The sequence below is a fragment of the Lissotriton vulgaris genome, chromosome 4_1, assembly GCF_964263255.1.
Source record: "Lissotriton vulgaris chromosome 4_1, aLisVul1.2, whole genome shotgun sequence".
In the NCBI taxonomy this organism is placed as follows: domain Eukaryota; kingdom Metazoa; phylum Chordata; class Amphibia; order Caudata; family Salamandridae; genus Lissotriton; species Lissotriton vulgaris.
The window spans coordinates 838,884,183-838,910,015 of record NC_141691.1 but is presented as its reverse complement, the minus strand read 5'-3'; the positions used below and the strand labels follow the sequence as shown (position 1 = coordinate 838,910,015).

Genomic DNA, 25,833 nt, shown 5'->3' with positions numbered 1-25,833 from the left:
CTACCGGACTGTTTTTTGACACAGTATGTATGCTATGATATTTTCTATGCACCGCAATATTATAAATATGTGAAATTAATTTGATTTTATAATCTAAATCAGCATATACACTTGGTGTTTAGGATTGATTCATTTGAATACGCCTGTAACTTCAGATTAATTCATTTGAAAACCTTATACCTATGTGGATATTAAGTATAATTCTATTTGTCACTAGTAGGACAAACATTTCATTCCTTATCTCCGAAAAATTATTTTTTGAGTGACTCCCTTGTTAGGTCTTCATCTTCACTATAGCCAATAACCAAGCTTGCAAGGAGTTACTAGGTTGTCCTTTTATTTGGAACAACGTTATTCTTGCCACACTTGGATGTATGTAATTTTTTTGCTCAGTTGTTGGTGCAGGTCTTTTGTCCAAGATGGCCAATTTATGTTAATAGATTTGCACTAGCCGGTCATACATGCATATTTTACAAATGTAACACAAAAGGTACATAATCTTCAAGCAAAGGCATTTTCCACATAAGAGTAAGCGTAACTTAGGAACATTTACTCAAATTTCCCGGAACCAATGTAAATCAGAATTGTGTTATTTACTAAGTGAACAATTTTCAAAAAAGTCAAATAAATGATGCAGAGCTCATAAATTATAGGACAAGGTCTTAAACTAATGTTGGGAGAAACTATAGGATCATCATTAAAAAGAAAGGATAAATTCAATTACCTTTGAAAGTCTCTAGCTCCTTTCTGTAACAAATAAAATAAAAAACGAATATGTTAGAACGTGCTTTTCACAAATTATAAATCACTGCATTGACAAAGATCAAAAAGATCATGCACACTAGTTTAGATAAATATTTAGTCACGCTGGCATGCAAATACCCTGTAAAATGCACTGAAAGGAAGAACATGAGTGCATTCAATGTGAACACTCGTGGTTTTCACACTAATTCCCTAATTTTTACACATTTCTTGTACTGTAAATTAAAATGAACTCCGCATTTACCTCGAAACCTAAATAGATGATTGTTTAGTTGCACAGCTTAAAAAGAAATGCTCAGGATGTTCTCCTGACAACCACCGACTCATTATTTTTTTACTACGCTTCTTAAAAATGTTAGATTTTACCCCGTGGCCTTACCTTTCTTGTAAATGTCTGTTTGATCTGCTTCAATATGGATGCCATCAACCCCACAAGGTACTAAAACCAAGATTACTTGTTTTTTCAGATCTCATTACTGCAGGCTGCACTACTGACAATCCACCATTCGGGCACTCATTGAGATGTTTGATGTTTTCATACTGTTGACTCTCCAAAATATCTAGCCGATTTGGCGATTTCCGAAACTGGTTGATTTTTATTTGATACTATATGATCTGTTTTATTCTTCTATATTATCATTCCTATTTGAGAGCCAGTAAGTGACCAAGTGATTACTGCGGTAACCTTGAAACTTAAGGTATGCCGCCTTTAAATGAAGTTGGCTCTGGGAACACATACGCTTATAGGGCCTGATTCACAAATGGCCACCGCACTCGTGGCAGAGGCCCAGCAGTCATGGCCTTCCTTGTGCCCCTAGTCCCTCCTCATTGCTTCTCCCCAACCTGCTTCCTTCACCCAGTTCCTCGTTTGCCCTCCCATTTCCAGGCCCACCCAGCTAAATTGCTGCAGGCATTCCACAAAAGTAATTTCTCACACTTAATATTTTTTTATTATTGACCGATCGTTAGTGGCGCTCATGGATTGTATTCAGTAGTATCTTACAGGTGATAGGAGAGCATGGCAGAGTTGTAGGTATTTATAAAACTGGGATTGGTGAAGAGTGAATTCCACCTGTAGTTTGCCTGAAATGACTTCATATGGAACCCCTACCACATGTTTCCCAGATTGGACATGCCTATTAAATCCCATTTGCTGAATCACTCTAATTGGGAGACCTGTCTTAGCCAACAGTCCATCCAGAAGGGTGTTTCAAGAGTGATCCTTCTATCTCATCCAGTCCAGTGTGGGGCTGCTCTCCAGACTAGGAACACCACCTTGGTAAGTTCCGGAAGGGAGCGAGGAACGGGCTCCCCGTAATTCATGCTCATGATAGCGTCAACGCCCATGAAAGCTACTTTGGTCCGAAATGCTGTGTCTGCCCATCCACCAATAAATCAGTTATTCTGGACCATTAGCTAGGATGCCCAGAAATACAGGTGCACTTTTGTTACCGCCAAACCCTCTTCGAAGGTAGATTGCATGCATTTACAAAACTCCATACGGAGGACGAGATTGGCCCATAGGAAGAACTACACCCTAGCTTGAACCTCAGCAAACTACTGCTGGGGAATCATGAACAGGAAATTCTGGAGGACATAAAGAAAAGTCGTCAAGACCATTAAAGAGAACAGATCATTCTAGGTTGGTAAGCAGTAGGTGGGCCAATTTCTCAAAATCCTGCGTGAGGTTGAGGGACCAAGAGAGTATCGGAAGCAAACATATATGAATCCCTAAGTATTGGAAGATCAACCTGTGAATAGGCATGTTAGACTGCCATGACACTGCATCAGTTTGTCCTGTAAGGGGAACTAGGAGAGATTTAGCCCATAGGCCAGCCCCTATAGGTTTTGTTTCTGGAAAAGATGTCATCCTGTGGAATCAGGCCGGGATATGAAGAGCAGCACATCGTCTCCATAAAAAGCAATGCGGCCCTCAGGTCCGTTCCTAAGTGAAATTCCCACACCTTTGCATCGCATCTGTCCCATGTCGCCAGGTGGAATAGAAGGGGGATAGTGGGCAACCTTGTATCTTGCCGCACTGGATAGGGAAAGTGCAGGAGAGTAGCCCATTTACGTGCCTCTGAGGTTTAGGACAGGTGACTGGAAATGCGAGCCAAATATCAGACGAGTCAATACCCCCATTAGAAAATACCAGTCAAGGGAATTGATGGCGTTTTCAAAGTTAATAAGTAAGAAGGCACTAGAGCCGACGAGGTGATGTTGATGCGCCGGGGTCGCGTAAACCCTGCGAAAACAATGCCTGGTGCTTTGCTGAAGTATGAAGCCACACATTGGTCTAGGTGAACCAACATTGGCAAGACTGTAAAGAGCCTATTAACCAGTACATTGGCGTCTAGTTTAATTTCACGATTAATGAGTTAAATAGGGCGGTAGTCGGAGCAGCCTTCTGGGGGTCATCCTGCTTTATGTTATACAAATATTGTGGCCAAATCCAAGCCCTTTGGGAAGAAGCATTTCACAATATCCTCATTAGACATGGACATTAAGAGAGGTAGGAGTGGTTTCCAGAATTTCAGGTAGTATTCGATCAGGAAACCATCCGGTCCAGGAGTTTTATTTGAGCTCATATCTCGAATGGCGTCTTCCAACTCTTCCGGTGCAAGGGGTTTGTCTAGTTCCTTCATGGGCACAGTCAGAGTTGACAATGGTTGGTCCGCACTCCCAGGCACAGATGTATGCTTTGCAGAGAGAGCTTGTTACCAATGGGCAAAGGTATCTGCAATTGCTTGAACTCCTGCTGCTCCCCACTGGAGGAATTCAGTATGCCAGGAATCATCCTGTTGGTAGCCCTGTGGGTCACCAACCAATAAAGTAGTTTACTAAATCTGTTATGTCATAGGCGCGGCTGGTGGATGCGTCCAGCATGGCACGCCTCATTGAGGCAGACATGTCTCAGAGATGCTGGGTCTATCTCCAACTGGTGACTTTCGGTTTCACTCATTGCCGGTTCCTGCTACAGCCAAACAATACTGGCCTCTAGTTCAGTTTTTTGTTGGGGTTTCCGCTCCTCCCGCACCCTATGGTGGCACCTCTCCACTTTCCACATACAAGCCTTACCTGGCAACCACAGAATCCCTGGAGACTACACTGACCCTTCGTTGAGGTCTAAATTAGCACTCAATTCCTGCAAAAGGAAGCAGACTAACTCTGTATTAGCCATGCGCTGATTTGCCTGACCTGGGTCCTCCAATGCGGAGAACTACCAGCGAATGATCAGAGATTCCCCTAGGCAGGATATATGCACCCGTCATATGGTGCAAATCCGTGGTCGGCACAAAAAGCACATCAATACGGGACATCATTTTGTGGATAGCAGATGTAAGAGTAGATTCCTTCACTGTCAGGTTCCAGATGCCCCAGTCGTCACAGAGTATGAGATGTGGTGCCCATGTCTCAATCTTCGACTCAAACCTATGGGCTGTCCCGGAGAACCTTGAGGAATCCACCTGTCGTAACATCATTGCATTGAAGTCTCCTCCTACAAGATTGATCCCATGTAGGAGCCGGAGCAAAACCGACCTCACCACTACCAGTGTACACCCTGACAAATGAGGAGGCACATGCACGCTAATCAGATTATAGGTTTGCCCTGCCATCGTCCCTTCAATTACAATATATTGTCCCTGGCTATCCGAATCCATACGAGAAACTACCATGGGTAGTCACTTATGTACATGGACCGCCACCTCCGGGGGAAGCCTCTGGATTAACTTGCATGGAACATGATCTGAAACATATCTGGTCCAGGAACAGACACTCAGTGTCCAACATATGAGTTTCCTGCAACAGCAAGACGTCAGTGTGTGGCGTCTCACAAACCCTAGGACTGCTGCGTTTGATACCGCCATTTAGCCCATTGACATTCCATGTTGTGCTTTTAAGGCTATTCATAGTTAGGCATAAGGTGAGGTCTGAGAGGCATGGTGGTAAGTAGGATCCCTCCAAGGTCCCAATCGTGCAACCACCCACTCCTCTCCATCAATGGAGACCTGTATAAGCAAGTGTTATGAGAGTACATCATGATGTGCGCTTGCATAGATATGTGAACTGAGGCCAATTGATCAGAACCACCTCCCATTTAAAAACCCCAAAAGTCCCCCTCCCCAAACTTCCAAACAAGAAGCATTCATCTCGCCAACAAAAAGTAACATATAACCAGTTAAAACAACTGAGGCTACAATATCTAATCCGAACCCTCTGGGATGAGAGCAGTGTAAAGGAATACTGGGTTACTGGTGGGCATAGGGCTCAAGTCAGGGAAATAACAACAACACATAAGTGTTCTTTTGGGGTGATGATTCAGTCCATGCTTCAGGGGCCTCCCTCAGGAGCCACTGGTGTGTCTCTGGATGCCAGGTCCTGCCCGGGACATCTGCCAGTAACAGACGTAGCTTGACTGAGTTTCTTTCTGATGTCCAGGCCCAAAGCGGAAGGGTTCAAATGACCCTCTAGGAGTCTCCGCTGCCTGCAGGATCCGCTGCATTTACTGCGGCCTCTGGCTTATGCCTTTGCTGGACTTCCATCTCCTTGACCAGGTTGTTCCTGAGGTGGGAGGGAGTTGCTTCTGATGTAGTGCTGTTCCGTTGCCCATTTCCAGGCCGCCTAACGGGAATCAAAGAAGAAGGATTTAGATGTGTGAATAACCTGAGTTTGGTAGGGAACACAGGAGCATATTGCAGTTTCATCACCCTCAACTTTAGTTTGGCAGCATCGAAGGATTTGTGTTGCAGCTGTACCTGGCAGGAATAGTCTGGGAATATTAGGATTCTAGAGAATTGGCACATTACCGTCTCTCTCCCTCTGGGGGCCCTGTGGAAAATGTCTCCATCCCTGTAGTTCAGGACTTTGATGATCAAGGCGCAAGGGTGAGCGCTCAGTGGGGGGTTTATCACCAGAGATCTATACACCCATTCAACAACAAGACAATTTGGGAGTTTCGCCTTATGCGCCCACATGGTAATCCACTGCCCGAGGAATTGTTCTGGGAAGGCCTAATCCTAACCCTCTGGAAAATCTATGAAATGCAGATTGCTCCTCCGTGCTTGTTTTTCCGCATTTTCCATGTGGTCCTCCAGAACCTAGCAAACAATGGCCTGGCATGCCTCCTTGGTTTGAAGGGCAGTGACAGTGTCTTCCAGATTGGAAATACGCCCCACAGCCCCTGACACCTTGTCCATGGCATTGCGTAGTTCCTGCAGCAGTAAAGCAACATCCAACATGACCTCAACCAATCTTGGTCTCAAGCACCGAGCTTGGGGCCTGAAGGATGGCATTAGTGTCTGTAGGGTCAGTGCACAGTGATGTCACACCCTCACCTCCGGTTGCTTTGGCTGCATCTGGCGGCGGAGCAGTGAACTTGTTAATCTTTGTTTGTGCTTGATGCAGAGGGAGTCTTTCCCACTCCATAGCTGATCACTGGGCCATTGAGCCCCAGAGCTCCCCCCACCGCAGGCATCCGCTGTAAACCGTAGTAGCCCTTGAACTGGATCTACAGGGGCAACTCCTCCCCACCTAGGGTGGGAGGCCGGAACCCCTCTAGAGGACTCCTTCTACTCCTGTTTGCAGTGCAGTGTGGTTCGACCTGCTTGCCATTAGACCACCACCAGTCCAGTGCAGCCCAACCAGTAAAGCCAATCCCTGGACAGGGCCCCCGTAGGCAAGACCCATCTCAGGCCGACCGTTCTACCTGCTGGCACCTTCAGACCCTGGGCAGCCTCCAAAGCCCCATCTACCTCCTCTGTGCCCCTATACGGGATAATTGGCCTCACACTATAGCCCGGATAATGGTGTGGGCTCTTGTGTATCTTTCCAAGGCTCTGCGCCCCACTCCACATTAGGGTCCTACAGTCACCACCATCGGTCTATGTCTCCTGGGACACGAGGGAGGCAAGGAAAAGGCACAGCACACAACCCCTTGAGGTTTATCAGGGCTTTGGCCTCTGCACAATGGTGCACTGCCTCCAGTGCCTGGGCACATCCTACTGCTCCAGGCCAGGAATGCCAGATGTCCCCGGGTTGTGGTAATCTCCGCACCAAAAGCCTGTTCCCGTCCATGGGTCAAGGTCACCGCGGCACTCTGCCGACCTCAGCCGCCAATGCCAGTCTCGCCATCGTCTCACGGACATAATCACAGTACCGAGGTCCAGGGACTGGTTGCCGGTAACAGGACGACTCTGGGACCGCCATCTCTGCTCTTCTCAGCAGGGTCCTCACTTCGCCGGGCTGCATGCTACCTGGTAGTCACTATTTTATGAGCCATCAGCTTGTCTGAAGTAACTTATATGCATGAGCAGAAGGTAAGTGGCAAATCACCATTTGTCACAGTGACTTTCTCTTTGTGTTTCTGAGGTAGGGAGGCCAGAATAGCAATTACTTGCAATCCGCATTAAGCAATAGGATGAAAGGTCACCCAATATATGTGTAGTCAGCCTCTGGAGGGGTAGTTGTGGCCCCCGGTGTTTATCAGTAGGATACCAGTGCTGGGTACAGGACAACTCTGGGGCCACCATCTCTGCTCTTCTCAGCAGGGTCCTCACTTCACCAGGCTGTATGCTACCTGGCAGTCACTATTTTAAGAGCCATCAGCTCATCTGCGTCCTGCAGGTGCCAGATCCTAGGCAAAAGCATCCAGAAAACTCCCTGGTGCTAGTGCTCCAGCTGGCCTTGAATGTTCTGCCAGCAACCAGGATAAAGTTTGATATTGGTCCCGGGGAATCGGGAGCTCACTCTAGGACATCTGCCATCTTTGGCCTGCTCCCTCCAGTGAGATTTTTGACCCTCCAAAATTTGCCATGTTATTAAGGATGAAACGCCTGGACTTTAGTGAGTGGTCGATGTAACAATCACAACTTTCATGGAATTTTCATGGAAAACGTATAGTACCATATCAGCCAAAAACTCTGGTTACCGACCAACTCAGGAATTACAAGTGACTTGGAATGAAAACCTTCATGTTTTACTGCAGATTTTTATATATTTAAATCTTGGATTTTGTCTATTGGAATTACATTTGATAATAAACTAAACCGTTACATTTGTTGCAAGTATACCAAGGCTGATTTGACATTTTTGAGAAAAGATAAAAGAAAGGAATTCTGCCTTTGTACAATAAAATATCAAATTACAGACATTAATTTATGTGGATCTCTCCCTTTCAGAAGCAATTATTACTTCATCTTCAAGCATTCTTAATAACTTGGTTCTGTGCATCTTTCTCCAATTATTGCACTGCATTCACAGTGGTGAACGTTTGTTTTGCATATATTGCCCTGATTATCAAAGGTCTTCGAATTAATAGGTCACCCAATATATGTGTAGTCGGCCTCTGGAGGGGTAGTTGTGGCCCCCGGTGTTTATCAGTAGGATACCAGTGCTGGGTACAGGACAACTCTGGGGCCACCATCTCTGCTCTTCTCAGCAGGGTCCTCACTTCACCGGGCTGCATGCTACCTGGCAGTCACTATTTTAAGAGTAATCAGCTCATCTGCGTCCTGCAGGTGCCAGATCCTACCCAAAAGCATCCAGAAAACTCACTGGTGCTAGTGCTCCAGCTGGCAGCCTCCAGCAGTAAAGAAGGATGCCTAAGCCTTATGTACAGTTTAGTCCTCAGAATTTTAGGCAACGTGCCATTTCTTATTATGCTCACATTAAGCATTGTCCTCTGCTGGTTGGTGGCAGTCTAAACAGTATATGTGAATGTACCTGGTTGCTTCAGTTGTTATGTTATGCAGATTTGTAGACTGCACTATCACCCAGGAGAGTATCCTGGGGCTGAATTTGTAGGTTTGAAGTTCTCATATATGAAAAGCAGCTCAGCTGTCCTGCAACTGTTTGACTTTTTCTGGCCTCCCTGCCTTTTCCCCTCATTATGGCAGACAGCAAATCTATAGAGTGTTCTCCATGTTCTTCAAAGTTCTACTAATGCATGTAAGTGGGTATACGCAGTGTATCATCACCAGTAGTAGAGGATACCTACTGCATCAGTGGAATGTTGAACTCCACACCACCTTCGTCAGCTGGAGTGGGGGTGCTGTATAGTACTGAGGACACACAAGCACAATGGATCAGCAGACCTACCTACCGATGCCCTGTCGCAGCCGCACTGGTTAGGTTTCTTTGTAAACTGTGCAGACCGGCCAATTAACACAGTGCCATGTGTGTCACACAAATCCGGCCCCCTTCACATGATCACCCAGTGAAGAACAGATATCACATGATGACTGGCAAGGTGATCTGAAAAGCCCTACACCGAATGAGTGTCCATAAAGTGGTGTGAAAACACAAGAGAACATCACGAGCAGCCTTGACAACGTTTTTTTGGGGGGAGGAGAAAGGAGGTCAATGGGACAGGGGACTGGGACAGAAGTGACTCTCAGGCAGTTCTCAGCATGAAGCCCAGCCCCCACCAAAGCCACACCCGTTTATCACACGGCAAATGTTATTTTGAAGTTGGCAGTTCTGCTGTAACTCAATGCGCGACTGCTTCACAGGGGTTGCAGTCCACAGGCCTATTCTTCTTGCTGATAATCGACCTCTTTCGGACTACAGCCCCCAGAGGCCATTCTAAGGGCTGGTTTCATATGCTATGCAATGCGCAGTTAATTACATGCATAAGCAGAAGGTAAGCTGCAAATCACCATTTGTCACAGTGACTTTCTCCTTGTGTTTCTGAGGTAGAGAGACCAGATTAGTAAATACTTACTATTCGCATTTAGCCAAGGATGAAAGGCCACCCACCACATGTGTAGTCGGCCTCGGAGGGGTAGTTATGGCCCCCGGTGGAATCAGTACAATACCAGTGTTAAACTTTCAGGAACTTGCTAGTGGCTGCTTACTACACAGTAAATCTGCTGGATAGAACTTCATACAGATGGGGCCGCATGCATCAAAATAGCATCTTGCGATTACCGAATATCCGGCTCTGGTAGCTCAGTGGAATAACGCGTACACTGCAGGGGCCAGTGTTTGACTTCATGGTCACAATTTAATATTCTGGCAGGTCCACTCAGCCTTTCATCCATCTAAGGTCGATAAATTGAGTACCATTGAGTTGGGTAATGATAAACATCTGTTAGTCGTGCGCTTTACAAATACACTTTTTCCCCCCAGACTTTTATATAGCGCAAACTTTATCCACAGTTATCATGCATCAGAGCGCTTTTCATGAGTTGCGTTCCACAAGGAAACAGTCCTTTTTGTTAGGCACGGGGAGATTAAGTAATTTGCCCAGAATCACAGAATGTTGAGCGTCCTTGTTGAGACTCACGCCCGGTTCCCCAGATTTGAGGTCGACTGCCACAGCCGTTAGGCCACATCCTCTCTATGTTAAATTGTGATTTTTAACAAATCGCTTTGGTAATCACAAAATGCTATGTATGCAAGGTATCACCAACGATTTTGTGATTCTGTAATATTACCTAATAGCGATTCGGTAAATAGCGTATTGCTATTAGGTATTGTTACTTAATTCGTTTTAATGGCCAAAAGGCCCATAGGTGTGAATGGTTTGACATTAGCTAATTTGCAATGACCTAATTGGTAATTGCAAATTAGCAAATGGAAATCCAAGTGTGCCCGGGGACCTAAGGCCTCCCTGAAGCACCCCAAAATAAATGAATGTACTACATGTGTACACATGCCAGTGTGTGCTAAATAGCACTTTGAAAAATGCAGGTTTCTGCATTTTTCAAAGTTTGCAATTGGTTACCATGGACTTAAAGTCGATGGTAATCGCATTTTTCTAAATGCAGTTTGCATTTGGAAATTGCTTCATTCGTGTGCTTACTGAATCGCAAATTGCGGTTCCCTACTTGCATTCTCAATTTTAGGTAACGGCAAAAAATTGCAATTACCTACATTTGTGACTGCAAAGCCTTTCGTAAATCATGAAAGGCTATTTAGCATTCGCAAACAGACGAATTTTGTGATTCGCACCGTTTGGGAATGCAAAATTGCTTCAGACATGTAGCCCATTGTCTATCATAGTTTTCAGTCAAGTTGTGGATGCTCTTTTGTCTTCCCTCTTCGCTCCCTGCTTCCTTCTCTTTTTTTCATTCACTCTACACTCGTCTGTTTAATATATAGATCTTCCAGCTCCAGTCAGTGATGCAAGCAGAGACCCAGACACAAACAACATCAGTCGAAGATGTATGGGACGAGGTGAGAATGGAACAATAATTTCATAATATCCATAACTGGTAAATGTGTGCTCTCTGCAGCACTAGGGTCATGTTAGAATCTACATGGAACACAAAGCACTGGGATCATATATTAGAATCACATACATTCCGAGGAATGTCGAAGAGAGAAGGGTGTGCTTGTGTCATATTATTCTATTTCAATTGTATTGCAAAACTTATATAGCACTTATTCCCCCTATGTGGGGTGCTAAAGCACTTGCCTAAATGTAGGGTGTGGTTGGAAGGCTGTAGTCTTTGTTTTGCTCCTGTGTGGGAAGTACTTGCGCGTTGTTCGTGAGGACCACCTGGGTGCGGTTATAGTGTTATGGCACACAGTGCTTAGCAATGTGATGATGGATGAAGAAGTCCGAGAGATAGACGGGCAGTGTATGGCTTGAGTATAAGGAAATTATTATGCAGGCTGTATGAACTATAATGGGCCACCCACCCGACTGCTGAGTGTAATGAATACGTTACTTACCTTCCGGAACGCTCTTTTGGGTGGATACTCTAACCACAATGAGTAGCTTAGTTAACGCAAGAGACAGCACGTGCTGTCTCAGGCGAGACCTAAAATGTCAGAAGAAATACACAAAACACGTTTTGCTGTGCATTCTTAAGCTTAAGCTTTTTAAAATGTATATTTACGTTTTCCAGCTCACGGACGTTTTTTTTTCTTCCTTCCTTCCTTCCTTTTTTCGATGAAATCAACAGTGATGGTCAACTTAGTTTTATCACCTAAAAACCACGTTCACCCGCCAAAAAGACAAACAATAAAATACACCTAATCAGGTCTAGTCGCTGAAACTGATAACGCAGAACATGAACCACTTTACAAACAGCCTCTCTGTTATGGCTAGGCCTGACTGCATTAGCTAAGATTGTTCAATCACATTACTGCTAAAGCGTGTCAGGCCACTAAATGACGCTATTTATAGAATTGACTGATAGCTAAGAAGCAAATGGATTGGATTATATTTCAACATCTAGCAAAATAAATTGCTTCCATTGAGATTTTTTTCATTTTTTTAAGTCTACGTAAGCCTACTTGCTGAACTAAATCCCTTCAAACAGCTCCAGAGAGATGATGGCATTTAATGAACTGCAACGATTTTGTGCCACACTTGTGACATTCTTAAAAATGATCGCCTGCATCGAGTAAATTAGCCCTCACAGCTTGCAGGGAACCAAGCGTCTGTTTGAGTTGAATTTCTATACTCACAGCCAGCCTTGCACCTTCTTTAACAACAATAATATGTCCTCAAAGACAAAAGCGATGGCCTAGGGGAAATATCCTGCACTAGCTGGACTAGGTGGAGGGTCATAATTAAGGCTTCGTTACAAGTAACATCATTTTTGACTGGTATTCCAATTTAACTGCTGTCGGGGGCATTTTAAACTCCAGAATGGGTGGGGTTGGGAAAGTAAATACCCAAGATTACAGTTTTTTTGAGAAATAATATAGAGGAATTAGCGTTCCTGTCCTGATTTCATTATTTTACCCGGTATGTTACCCAGAGATCTCGGTTGCTTTAACCACCCAATGTCTTTGGCCGAAATACTCCTCTCATAATCCCAAAGGGGCTGGTCATATCAGTATCATCAACCCACTTAAAACGAGGTCCACTGCTTTGGATGCAAATAAATAATACCCCACAATTTTGTAGGAAATTTCAGCAGCTAAATTTCCTCCATCAGGCTAGCCCTACGGAGGTGAAAATTCCTCTGGCTGATTCTGTAGATTTAGCATTTTCTCCAGAGACTGGAGGGTTTTCCATTGCCAACACCTACATCAGGCCCTTTGTCATAACTTCCTCGTGAACAATTTTCCATTGGGGACCAGAAACAAATCCCTAGTAGTAAAACATAGCAGCCCAGGGATCACACAGCACAACCTTGCACCAGCTGCACTTGACCACAACCTTTTGTTCTAAACGCCAAAGGAACAGTGGGTCCAACTGGTCATGGTCTGGGTTTTGGAAAACTCACTCCTGTAAAATTGGAACTCAACGGCAATCCTAGGTTGACAAAAATCTAAATTCCACTGACTTGTGACACAACCCACACTTCAAGCCTTCTCTCCTCATTTTCATTGTGTATGTAGTTCTTCACAATAATAAGGCACAGAGGTTTCTTAGTCACTGTGTTGCTGCCGCAAATGGTATCCTTCGTTAAAACACTTTATTAACAATGCGCACAACCGTACGTTTAAATAAAAAATATGCTGAATGTAAAATTTGTAGTAGGTAATCAAAATGTTGTAGGACTGCCTTTGAATAAGGTGCTGAATTAATTTAGTCTAACTGTAGATGCCATCTTCAATGGAAAAAAAATGCATTAACACTGAAAGGCCTGTTTTCAGATTGAATAGTTGTTTGTGCAAGATGTTTTCCTCTCTTTGCTGCAGATGTTACAACTACAGAAGCCTACTGTTAGCTAGTGAATAGACACTTATTTTGTATCAGACAACTGATAGGATTCCCACTGGGAGGAACAAAAATGACACGAAGGATGATTCATAGGAAGACGATGTTGGACCACAGGAAAACAATGTTGTAACTTTCCAAGGACAAACGTCTGAAAGTTTATTATGTTCTGATGAGTGATTGGGGAGTTGGCTTATTCCCAGGAGTTGCTGATATTCTATTGGTGGATGGAAAAGACGAAAGAAAACAATGTTGCATCATAGAATTTGTGTTTTTTTTTTATTAGTTTGTATTCCTAGACTATGGCGGATTCCTTTCCTGACATTCTGCATGGATACTGGTCTCTGATCTGCTAGAGTTCTTTACATGAGAGGTTATTTAGCCTAATTTTATTTGTCTGCTGATTTGTGAGTGTGAATAATTTCCAGTCTGATTTGCAAAAGCTTTATGCTTGCACATTGATCTCTCGCTCTTATCAGAACTCTTATCTGGGTTTCTTAACTGACACCTTTTTCTCTCTTAATATCAAATTTATATAAAATAGGGAGTTTTTATTTATGGAACACACTTGTTATTGTTACGATTTCAACAGTGATCTTAACAAACATTTTGTTTTACTTTATAAATCAAATATCGATTGATGGATTATATTAACTTTTATTGCTCAAATCTTAAGAGTCATGCCAAATGAATAAGTAGATGAAAAACAAAAGGCCTGATACAAAAAAATCTTTAAATCACAGTAACTCTCTTTATTGACTGAATTTACAGTCTTTAATGATTTATTGTTATGTAGATGTTTGCGCCTCATTTGTCTATGCCAACTAACAAAAGGTCCATAAGACCAGTAGCGGGGTTGTTTAAAGATTATACTGAGATACAGAAAACCCCACTCCCTCAGTGTCAACGGTTAGCACCTTTGTGTACCTCAATATAAGCCACCTAAATGTGCAGTTAGCAGAGGATGTCTCCCTCTACAACTGTAGCAAAAAAGCAAGATGGAATTCTTGCTAATAGAACCAGAGCACAAAAAACCGCTGCCGCGCTGCCACTCACTGACTCGCCCCTATTTACCTCAACCTAGAAATCAGCGTACATCTGATGATCCTGGGATTAATGGACTCTAAACTGTTTATTTACATCACACATTAAGAAAATTGTTAAGAAAATTGTTGATTTCTATGCGGACAAGTAATTATTTATGCCTAACAGAATTTCTGTAATTTATCATTATACATGACAGGCACCTCATCTAGTCCAAAACGTTGCTACCAGACTTTTATCTGACCTTCAATGCCTTCACCATATCACATATTTATTTATTCATTCATTAAGGGTGTCAGTTCAGTTCATAAACTTTATTCGGGTACCTTGATACCCATAAAAGCACAATGTCATAACAAGTTAAGGGTGTCTTGTGGAGAACAATTTTTACCCCTTGATAGTCTCTTACCGCTATAGACTTTCACCTTAGGTAGCAAAACAACCAAAAACACGAATAGTGTGGAAAAATTAGTCTTCAACAATTTATGAATCTTCAAAAGGCATGGTTCTCCCAGTATGTATGGAGGAACAGAGTTCAGTTCCGTGCCACCTTCGGCTAGCTAAAATAAGCTATTTAAAAAAAATTATATATATATATATATATATATATATATATATATATATATATATATATATATATATATATATATATACTTGTTTGATATAGGAGTTCAATGTGGTAGAAACCTAACAAATTACCTACTAATGATTGAGGAGTTTGGGGTATAAAAAAAACAATAAACAGGGCAGACCGCTTTGAAGCAAATCCTTTTAGACACTGATAACCTGTGAGCTGAAATATGGCGGGAGAAGCAAGATCAATTTTCTTTAGTCTGTGGAGATTTCAAGCATCAGTATTCAGTATAGTAGAGGTCTACTGATCTGCTTTATTGGCATGCCTAAATAAAGGAAATATACAGATACCGCTTGAATGCCTGCTCATCGTCCCCTACTTCATAGTCAAATGTTTGTGTATCACACATAGGGCAACAAACATGAACAACCAGAACCCTGACAGCCTCAACACCAGCTACAACAAAACACAAACTTCCAGGCTGGCAGCCCATCACCCTACTACTCCCAGAAACTTTGGAAGCTGCCAACTGCACACACCAGGAAGGAACCTGCTCAATCTGACCACATTCTGTAAGCAACTGAGGTCCTACCCATTGAAGGTAGCCTTCACCTTTACCAAATACGGAGTGTACTATAAAAGCAAAATACATTGGAAATACTGTTCTGCAACATCCCTGGATCCTATCCATATTCCACAGACACCTCACAAAATATAGAACATGCAAACTGTTGTGTGTTTTGGCTTTTCACTCCACATTCCTTTTCTAGACTCTTCAAATTATCCTTAGACAGAGATAATCAAGCCTGGTCAATGCTTATTTCCATTGAAGAATCTTGCTGCGGAACAGACATGTGGCAGCAGGGGTGTGGAGTTTACATCGTCCCACACTAGAAACATGCAGATTTTTGTTTGGGAAAAGAAGTTTCAATCTCTGCTTTGTCCAACAGACAAATGGACATTACATTACGAGAAGAAGGGGGCCAACCTGTGGATCTGCAGACATTGTGCAGTGGGGCTAACACAGAAACTCTCTACGCCGGTATTTACCATGCAATAATATATATATTTTTAATACAAAACGTGGTCCCCGTCCTCCACGTCCCCGCTCCTCACCATGCCCACAGCCATTTTGCCAACTCCAACCGCAGCACTTTTAAATTTGGCGCTGCTGTGCAGGGGGTGAAATGTCAGCACAAATTCCGCATATTCAACCTGTGGCACTCTGGTTCAGGCAGGCTGAAAGGTACCCCTTTCAAAAAGCATAGAGAGACTGACTAGCTAGGAGCGTTTGACTGGACTTTATGCTGAGACTGATAAGAGTGATGGAATCCTGAGTTGCCCCCAGGTAAAGCATTTCTTCAGTTTGGCTCAGGAGCAGGCGATGCGCTCCTACAGGCTTGGAGAGGGTGGGTGCAGCAACGGCCAGAGCTCGAAACTTCGGAACTGGGGAGCCAGGTTTGATATCTGGCATCAGCTCAATGTCCTATGATTCTAAAGAGTTTAAGCAAATGACTGGGGGCCATATGTAGGTAATTTGTGTTTTGCGATTCTCAAATTGCGATTTTTTGGGAATCGCAATTAGAGAATCGCAAAACACAATGTAGATAGGATTAGCAATTTTTTTTACGAATCCCACTTATTCCTTATTCGCAAATCGCAAATTGAGATTCGCAAATAAGGAATACCTTCTCATTCATTCCTATGGGCTAGAAGGCCCATAGGAATGAATGGGAAGACATTCTCAATTTGCGATTCTCAATTAGGGAATCGCAAATTGACAATGCAATTTCAGGGTTGTAAGCGTGTCAATAGGACACCCTTTTGCACCCCGTGAAATTAACATGTGTGAACATGTGGCCCACATACATGCCCTAAGGGCATGTATGTGACCCACATGGCACTTTGAAAAATGACAAAAAGTGCATTTTTCAAAGAAATCGCAAAATACCACCAACCTGAAGTTGGTGGTATTTTACGATTCCTTGAGTAAAAATTTGCACAACTTGGATTGCATTTAAGGAATCGCAATTTGCGATTCCTTAAATGCAATAGCAAAATAAGGAATCGCACATTTTGCGATTCCCTATTTTGCATGTGGGTTTTTGTGTGCTACATAGCGAATTTCAGCATTTGCGAGCGCAATTAGGCTTCCTACATATGGCGCTTATTCTGCCCGCGGCTTTAAAAAAAAAAAAAAGAATGTGACCTTGTCTAATGTAATCTGGTGCTCATGTAAAGATTTCAAATGCTCTTGGGCTGAGTTAGCCCTATGTAAACAAAGCCCATAAAAAGCACCTGCCTGACATTAAATCAAGTATTCCTATCTTTTCCATCCTTTCCCAAAAGAGGCCAAAGAGAGAACACCGCTTCATGGAGCTCTCCTCCCACTAACAGATAAGCGTCTGGAAGCAGTTACTTGTGACAGTGGCTTGGGTCCTTAGCCAAAAGGTAGTGTCGACATGGTTCGATCATGGCAGTCCAGCCTGCTATGCCAACAGCTCACTGGGAAAATGCCAGTGTCAGAATGGTCAGTGTGGCCCTGTGCGCCTCCTGTTGCACTTTGCACTCTGCAATGACTAATTTTGTCAGGAGACGCAAGCAGGTTGGGATGCTTTGAGCACAATACCATTTATTTGGTAGCTGTGTGGAAGTGCCTGTGTTTATTTAGGAGGCAATTGGGAGGGAATCGCTGCAGCACAGATGTTCCACATAAAATAGATTTCGAACCGTCAAGCAAATTATTACCTTTTAGTGGATAAAAGTAACAGTAAAGCATCTCAAAACCACTAGGAGATTGAGCCAGAGCCTTTAGTGAAGCTTGGTAAGTAACATTAGCTCCAAATCAACTATGCACACACTGCCTCCGAACAGAAAGATCAGAGTCTGCTTGGGACCTCTCCCTCTTTCCAGATCTTCATTCATGTCAAATCTCAGCCAGACAGTCAATAAAACTTCAAATGGACTGTCATTTACTCAAGGCACTTAGAGCAACTACCTCATTTTATCAACGGTTCCAGGCAGCATGCACTTCCAGCTGTGGCAGTATTTTGCAGGAAGCTAGACCGGCTAGTGGTATGTGTTATCTACAGAAAATGCGCATGGTGTGTCTATGTATGACTGCAGGGTCTGTGAATGTGTATACATGTATAGAAAGTGAGTGCCACGTCAGGGGATTTTTTTTTTTTAGAGTATACAAGTGTCATTGCAGGGTCTGCAGCATGTGTATGTGAATTTCCTCAGGGGAGGAAGTGTTTGTGTGTTAGCATGTCTGTGTCTACAGTAAGTCAGCAGAATGACTCAGCGTAAGGAAACGGGTCATTAGTTGTGTGGCCTGCACAAGTAATGGGTCAACATTTGCCCTCCACTGGGAGCCAAAGACCCCCATTGTAGCGCTTGACACTCTCAGGGTAGCGCAGCAGAGCAGACCAAGGCCTACTCAAGGAAGATTGGCTCTGGGCTAGTAATAACCAGTCACTGACATGCAATAATATCACTCAATAAATAATTGTTCAGTCTGTACATTTTCTTTAGAAATGTAAAAGTGCTTTTATCACACATACGCACACTACTCAATACTATGCAGTACTTTACAAATATACATAAGGCTTATGGAAATTCTCTTTGATAACACTGTGTAAGCACCTCTGACCCCTTAAAGGGGTCAAGATCAACAAACCCCATGCCAAAAATCCATCATTTTAGAAGTTAATGCAATAATCAAAAATAACCATGTGTGACTGCACTTATTAAAGTTAATAAAGCATATGCACTTTGATCAAAAGTCACTGTCAACATTATTATTTCAATAAAACATTTACAAATGAACTTCCCATGGGTCTGTGTGCTTTTTAGGTTTTGCCTAGCCAATGCGTACAAAGTACGCATGCGCTAGAAAAAACCTAATGAGTATAGTATGGGGGTTGGAATCCGCCCCGTCTTCCATTGGCTAGCTCCATAAATGGAGGCTAGCCATTGGAAGACACGTTTGTCCGTCAATGCAGGACCAGATTCGGGGGCGTTCCCGAGAATTTTTGGATTTTGGCGACGTCAGCCGAAAGCCTGTTCTCGGGAACGCCCCCGAATCTGGGTCTGCATTGAGCCGACACCCGCCTTCCTGCCGAAGGAAGCAGCCGTCCGTCTACAGCCAGGGCCGCGCTGGGATTGGCCCAGCCGGCCGAGCCTCCGCCGTGTCATCGGGAGGAGGAGGAGTGGAGAGCAGGAAGCAGCCTGCGTCGTCTGTCCCGAGGCTCCCGAGCGAAGGAGGAGCCCCGGGGAAAGAGCAAGTCCCGCCTCGGCCCCGGAACGAAGTCCAGGTGAGTGCTTTGTTTACCCTCCGTGCTGGGGCTAGGGGAGGCTCCCTCCCGCTACCCGTGTGTCAGTTCCCGCCCCCAAACCCCCCAACTCTCCGTGTGTCCGTTCCCGGCCCCGCCCCGCCTCTCCCCCCGGGTTTGGGCCACACAAACCACTCCTTCCCTGAGTGTCTGAGGCTCTGTCCCCTTCTGTCCTGCTTCTCTGCATACTTCTAATGGAGGCCCTGCCAACTGTTCCATATAGGTCTGGTAGAACTCCATGGGAATCCAGCACTTCTCGGCGTCTTGCTCTTGTTCAGTGCCTTAATTGCTTCTTTTACTTCCTCTAAAGTAAGATCCGCTTTGATTTCTTCGCTGACCTGTTGTTCCAGTCTGGGAAGTCCCGCCCCCTCTAGATATTCCTCAAGTTGCCCGTCCGTCAGAACTGCACCCCCAGTAGACTTCTTGAAAATGTTCCTTTAGTGCGCCGTTTCAGTCTCTGTGTAGTGGCTATTGATCTGTCCTGCCTCCGCAGCATTACTATAGGGTCCCTGGACGATTCTCTTGAGCAGCCAATCAAGCATGCTGCTAGGCTTATCACCTTCACCCTGCAGTTGTTGCTTGTATTCTCCAAGTTCTATTTCCCTGTCCTGCTGCTCCTCCCTCCTACTCCATCAATAGCGCAGTGTGATCCGATAAGTACCTACCCAAATATCCTACTGTGTTTCTGCCTGCATGTGTTCCGTACCGAGCGGTCTGTCCAATCTACTATGTGTTGTGGTTGCAGAGTAACCTGAATATGCCCGTTGGGTCGGATATCGTTCCCTCCATAGGTCCTTACAGCCTAGGTTGTGCGTTGCATCTTTGAGTGCGTTTACCCTACCTGGCTTACTCCTAGCGCTTGGGGGTGTTCTATCCATACTGGCATCCAGTACACAATTGAAGTCCCCCACCCAGATCAGCCTTTCTATTGTTGTCTGTGTTCAACTTTTGCAGTCTAGGAAAAAACTCCCTGTCGTCCACATTGGGCACGTACACATAGAGTATATTCGGAACTGTGCTGTCTCCCTGCACGAATATATATCTTCCTTGTGTATCTGCCTCAGAGTACACCAGGCGAAACGGGATACCAGGAGGAGAACATGTTAGGTGTACATTTTTTTGGGCAATATTTTTGTGCAAAAGTGTTTTCATCATAAATGGACTGGAGGACTAATTTCTTGCTAAAATATTGCGCAAAATGACTGATCTCCATTGTTTTTTATTACATGCGATTTCGTGTCATTTTGCCAAAATTATGGAAACCCAAATTACGAGTTTCACACGTCGAAAATTGCTGTCTATGGTTCTACTCTTGTTCATTCTCAACTGGTTATAAATTCTTCTTATGAAGGCAAAGCTGCGAAAAGGACCAAGGGCCCGAGCGTTCAGTCTCTTGCACGTATGACCAATCCCTATTCAACAATAAAAAAATATTTTTATTTTATTTTTTTTAGTCTTAAAGAAAATGAAGTGGAACAACCTTCTCTGAGAATGTTCCAAACAATCTCTGGATATAGTTGTACCAATCAACTGTATTGGAGGACTTGTCTTGGTGATGGTTGAACATCGTAGTAGATGCTAGCTGCCAGAGTTCTACCACTTGTCACAACTGGTGTTTTGCATTCATGTGGGAGGCGTTTTAAGAGGTAATTCCTGGCTGTGTACCACTCCTGCTTACAGAAATGCTGGGCTTGGAGGGGAAACAGTATAGAAGCAGAGGACCTGATCGTGACACATGGTTGAGCACTATCCCTGCAATCGCTCCGTCCTTTGTTTGCGCTGGGTCCGCCCTGATACCCTCAGAAGCGGACGCTCCCCACGACCCATGGTCCCACCTGGGTATCGTATCTTTACTGCACTCTGCTGCCGATTTACCCTGCATATTATAATTTTTACTGGTGCCTGCGCTGCACGCTGCACTCTGCTGCCGATTTATCCTGCATACTATAATTTTTCCTGGAGCCTGCGCTGCTCGCATTTCCTCCTCAGCTGCATCCGCCATAATTTAGTAGATTCTCAGCTGTTGTGGTGTGGTGCTCGCTTTGTCTGCCCTCATTGACTCGCATTGCCTCCGCATTTATTAGTAACGTGCACAGCCTGTCCCGGTTTCGATTCGCCAGCCATTTTTAGGTTTTGCCTGGCGAAAGCTGCGCTCTGCGCAGCTTTTTTGCGCAGGCGATAACCTAATGATTATAGTAGGGGAGACAGGAACGGCCCCCGTCTTCCATTGGCTAGCTCCATAAATGGAGGCTAGCCATTGGAAGACGGGCCTGTCCGTCAATGCCGGACCAGATTCGGGGGCGTTCCCGAGAATGTTTGGCTTTTGGCTACGTCAGTCGAAAGCCTGTTCTCGGGAACGCCCCCGAATCTGGGTCTGCATTGAGCCGACACCCGCCTTCCTGCCGAAGGGAAGCAGCCGTCCGTCATACAGCCAGGGCCGCGCTGGGATTGGCCCAGCCGGCCGAGCCTCCGCCGTGTCATCGGGAGGAGGAGGAGTGGAGAGCAGAAAGCAGCCTGCGTCGTCTGTCCCGAGGCTCCCAAGCGAAGGAGGAGCCCCGGGGAAAGAGCAAGTCCCGCCTCGGCCCTGGAACGAAGTCCAGGTGAGTGCTTTGTTTACCCTCTGTGCTGGGGCTAGGGGAGGCTCCCTCCCGCTACCCGTGTGTCCGTTCCCGCCCCCGCACCCCCCCTCTCCGTGTGTTCGTTCCCGCCCCCGCCCCCCCTCTCTGTGTGTCCGTTCCCGCCCCCGCACCCCCCTCCCGCTCTCCGTGAGCGACCCTGCCTAGCTGCCCCCCCACAAAATTAAAATTGTTTCATTTCTACGACTGGAATGAGAAGAAACAAAATCCCCAGTCACAAAAAGTAATGTTAGCGATCAAGTCTCGCATTACCGTTATCGTACCGGGCGGCGTAGTGATAGTGGAAGCGATCGTGCATTACAGGAGATATTAATTCAGAGACCCTAAATCTCCAGTTCGGCTTTCTCAGACTCGTAGAGAGGAGCATGGGGGCGATTCATTCCTTTCCTATTGTCTGAGCGCTTAGTCCAAAGAGCACCAACTCCCGCCGAAGCCCGCTCCCCGGGATGACTTCAGTAATCCGATTTAATTTTCAACCACATGTGGAGAATTGTTTCCCTTAATTACCATAAACGGAGACTAAAGGTTACTGTGGTCCAGAAGAAACACTTAATGGATTCTCAAGCAAAACTCTTAGGCACATTCAGGGAACGATGTTCCAAAACGTTGCTGGAGGTTTGTGGAGCAAGGAGTGCACGTGCCACATGACTGCCACCCAGGTCGAATCACCCCTGACCCCCACAACCCCGCAGAGTAACATTATAAACACACACTTATGCTAGGGGCGCACCGAACTTGCATACATGTGGGGCCAACCCCTATGCGCCACTCTGTAGAGCCTGACCCCCTTTATGAAGAGTGCCGGTCAAACCTGCTTTGGAAGCCGGGACTACACCCAGTGCCCCGCAGACCCGTCTGTCACGCCCAGCACATACCCAGATTGTTATTAACCCCTCCCGCTGTCCGTGTCTTTCCTGCCCCCCCCTCCCGCTTCCGTTTCAAACCGATGAATATTCCACCCCTCAACCCTCAAAAATATACTACGGCTTCAGTCCCCACAGAAAAGATATCTTACGGCAGGAAGTGCATGAGTTTTTTTTTCCATTTAACTTGCAGTGAAGAGACGGATACTTTTCGCGAGAGGAAGTAAAACTAGGGGATATGCGAACGTTTTTGTCAAAGGCAAGAGAGAATTATATCTAAATGGCAACTCTATATGTGTACTCTCGTTTTGTCCCCGCCGCCACGCTTAACCCTATCGCTCTTAAATGCTCTCGACCCCTTTCAGCACTCAAAACCCCACCCATCCTTCAGCAGCCTCCTTTCTTAAGGAACGCCTCAACCCCTGCGCCAGCCCATTCCGAAACTCCTCCGGTGTTACTCCATACATACACTTTTTCTGTGCATTGAAAACTATTGAATAGTCACAGCTGCTTGTACTGACAATTTGTTTTCTAATAAAACTGCAGTTCCCAACTACAGTATTGGACCAAATGTAAGCGATAATATTTTCCAACTTCCGGAGACCCGTCTGTCACGCCCAGCACGTACCCCGATTGTTATTAACGTATTTCACGAGATCTTTGCTATATTTTTTGTAAGTTGTCACACTATTCCACAGGTCGTTTATAGCTGAACAGCTTGGAGTTTTTTTTTCTTGTTCTAGAACTAACTGTACTTATGTCTTCATTTAGTTTGGTTTGAAAAAACATTTCCACAGGTATAAATTATATTTTAAATCCAACTCCCCGCTTTTGTTTAATTTATTGGCATAGCAATGCGTATCCAACTTAAAGTGTTTTACTTGTAATAATAATTCAGTGTGCCCACAAGTTCTTAAACTGTTCCAGTAATTACTATTGTTGCTAGCGAGTGAAACTGACGTGTTCATTTATGCAAGCTCTGAAAACATTTATTAAATTGTGGAATGTGCCCGGCTAGTTTCATGTTGTGCGAAATGGTGTTATTGTACTCCAGAACAAAAAAATGTACACTTTAATGTATTTGAAACATCTGGTGCTAGCGTTTGGATGATGACCGAACCACCACCAAAGAAAACCATGAAGAGTGCCAAATATATATTTGTGAATTTGTATCTTATCTCGTCCAAGGCGCACAGGGCTTGTACTGTATAAACTGCTGGGCAGTCTCCACACAGCTCGTATTAAGTTTACAGGTTTCTTTCGCATTCAGAGCATGTACAGTAGAGCAGACAGGGCAAGGTACCTTTGCACAACCGATGTACAGCAGAAATTGAAGCTACTCTCACACAGAGTAAACTGCTGCAAGTGAAGTTGTCATGCAGGACGGATAAAGAACAGTTGCCATCTGGGCAGTAACCATGCAAATTGCATCAGGTTACAGAAGTGATTACTCTGATTGTTCTACTATTTATTGCGTTGACTGATATTTAGATTTCTTTGCATTGCCTTACATTACACAATGTAATTACTGTGATCTGCATTAGACCTACAATGAGATGGCACTGGTCACCTTTTCCTTCGTAATATAAATTAAGATTTTCCTATTGTGTTTTATTACATGGATGATTACTTCATGTTTGCACTTAACTACATTACTATGTTTTTTTTACTGAGCATTAGATTAAATATTGCCCTAAGTACCTTCATCTTCAATAGATTGCATACACAGGTTATGTTGACATAACTGTATAGAGTATAGACTTTGTGTGTTTGTGTGTGGCATTTGCGAGAGATAAAGCTAGTGGCATTGCAAATGACAATGCCATTTATTTATGTTAAAAAAAACATATAAAAATAATGACAAGAGCATTGCCAATAGCTCAAACTTTAACAAAGGCAAAACCATTGTATTGTAAATGCTTGTTATATACTTCCAACCACTGAAAAGCAATTATAAAAACAGCCCAGAGAGGGCTTCACATTTGGGTCACAAGGCACCTAACCATAAACTTCTCCCCTAGAGGGCGTTGTATAACATGTATCTTCCTTCGGCATCACAAGGGAAGTCACAGACTTAAACCCTAGAGAGTGCTGCCTTCCCAGCTGAAGAGCTCGTGCTCCAGCCTGGGTAGTGCTTGAGGACAATCCTGGGTTGGTCACTGCTTCAGAGACCCTTCTAACTTAGGGTTAGTACTTTGTGGTAATTCTCCTGGGTATCCTTGTGGGAGCTGCAGCCCTCTTGCAGCTCCCCGCGTCCTTTTTTAATGTCACTGGTGGTGCCCCCCCATGTCCGGTCTGGGGGCCACCAAAAGCAGAAAGTTCGACAACTGGTAAGGTCATGCAGGACATTATGGGGAGCTCCCCCTGGGAGCGTACATATTCCATGAGTGGCTCTCCAGCTGCTCCGGGGAGAGACGCTGCCTTTGTCTCTTGCCGCAGGGCCCTGTGCTGTGAGCTTTATCTTTGTGTTTGGAGTTGCACCTAGACACCCCCATACCTCCAGTCTTTGGGGCAGCGGAGGGAGCTCACCCCTCGCTGCCCTGATGGCTTCCAGTGCGAGCAGCACTTCTCTGTGCTGCCGCACGAGCCAGCAGGTTTCCTATGTGTCGACTGTCATGGTGGGCTCCCGTTCCTCCTGAATACAGCCACAGGGAGCGGGGTGGGCTGCCACTACCAAGGTTGGGGGCATGGCAGAGCTCCTCCTGCAACTCCTCTGGGCTTTTCTCCTCCTTGGTGTAGAGATCCCTCAACTATTCCTCAGGGAGTGTAAGGGACTAGCTTCCCTGGTCATGGGGAGATTTCCACTGGGCCTTGGAGCAACTGCAGGCTGAGTCCTTAGTTCATATGGATATCAGGGGGTTCCATCTTCAAGCTGTCCATAGCTGCCGCCTCCAGTCCCAGTATCTAGCAAAAAATCCCAAACAAGAGGCAGCCCTCCCCCTTACACTAGACCTTTTGAGTGGGGGTGGAAGGTTTCAGAAGAGGGGCACCTCTG

General features: G+C 44.9%; 1 protein-coding gene across 1 annotated transcript in view; it reads right to left on the bottom strand.

Annotated features, from left to right (window-relative positions):
* The window catches only part of DTNBP1 (dystrobrevin binding protein 1), a 491,566-nt gene that overhangs the window by 276,877 nt on the left and 188,856 nt on the right, over positions 1 to 25,833 (bottom strand). Inside the window, exon 7 of the mRNA XM_086965159.1 lies at positions 725 to 747. Coding sequence (XP_086821285.1) covers positions 725 to 747 — 23 coding nt within the window. The remainder of the gene's footprint in view (positions 1 to 724; positions 748 to 25,833) is intronic.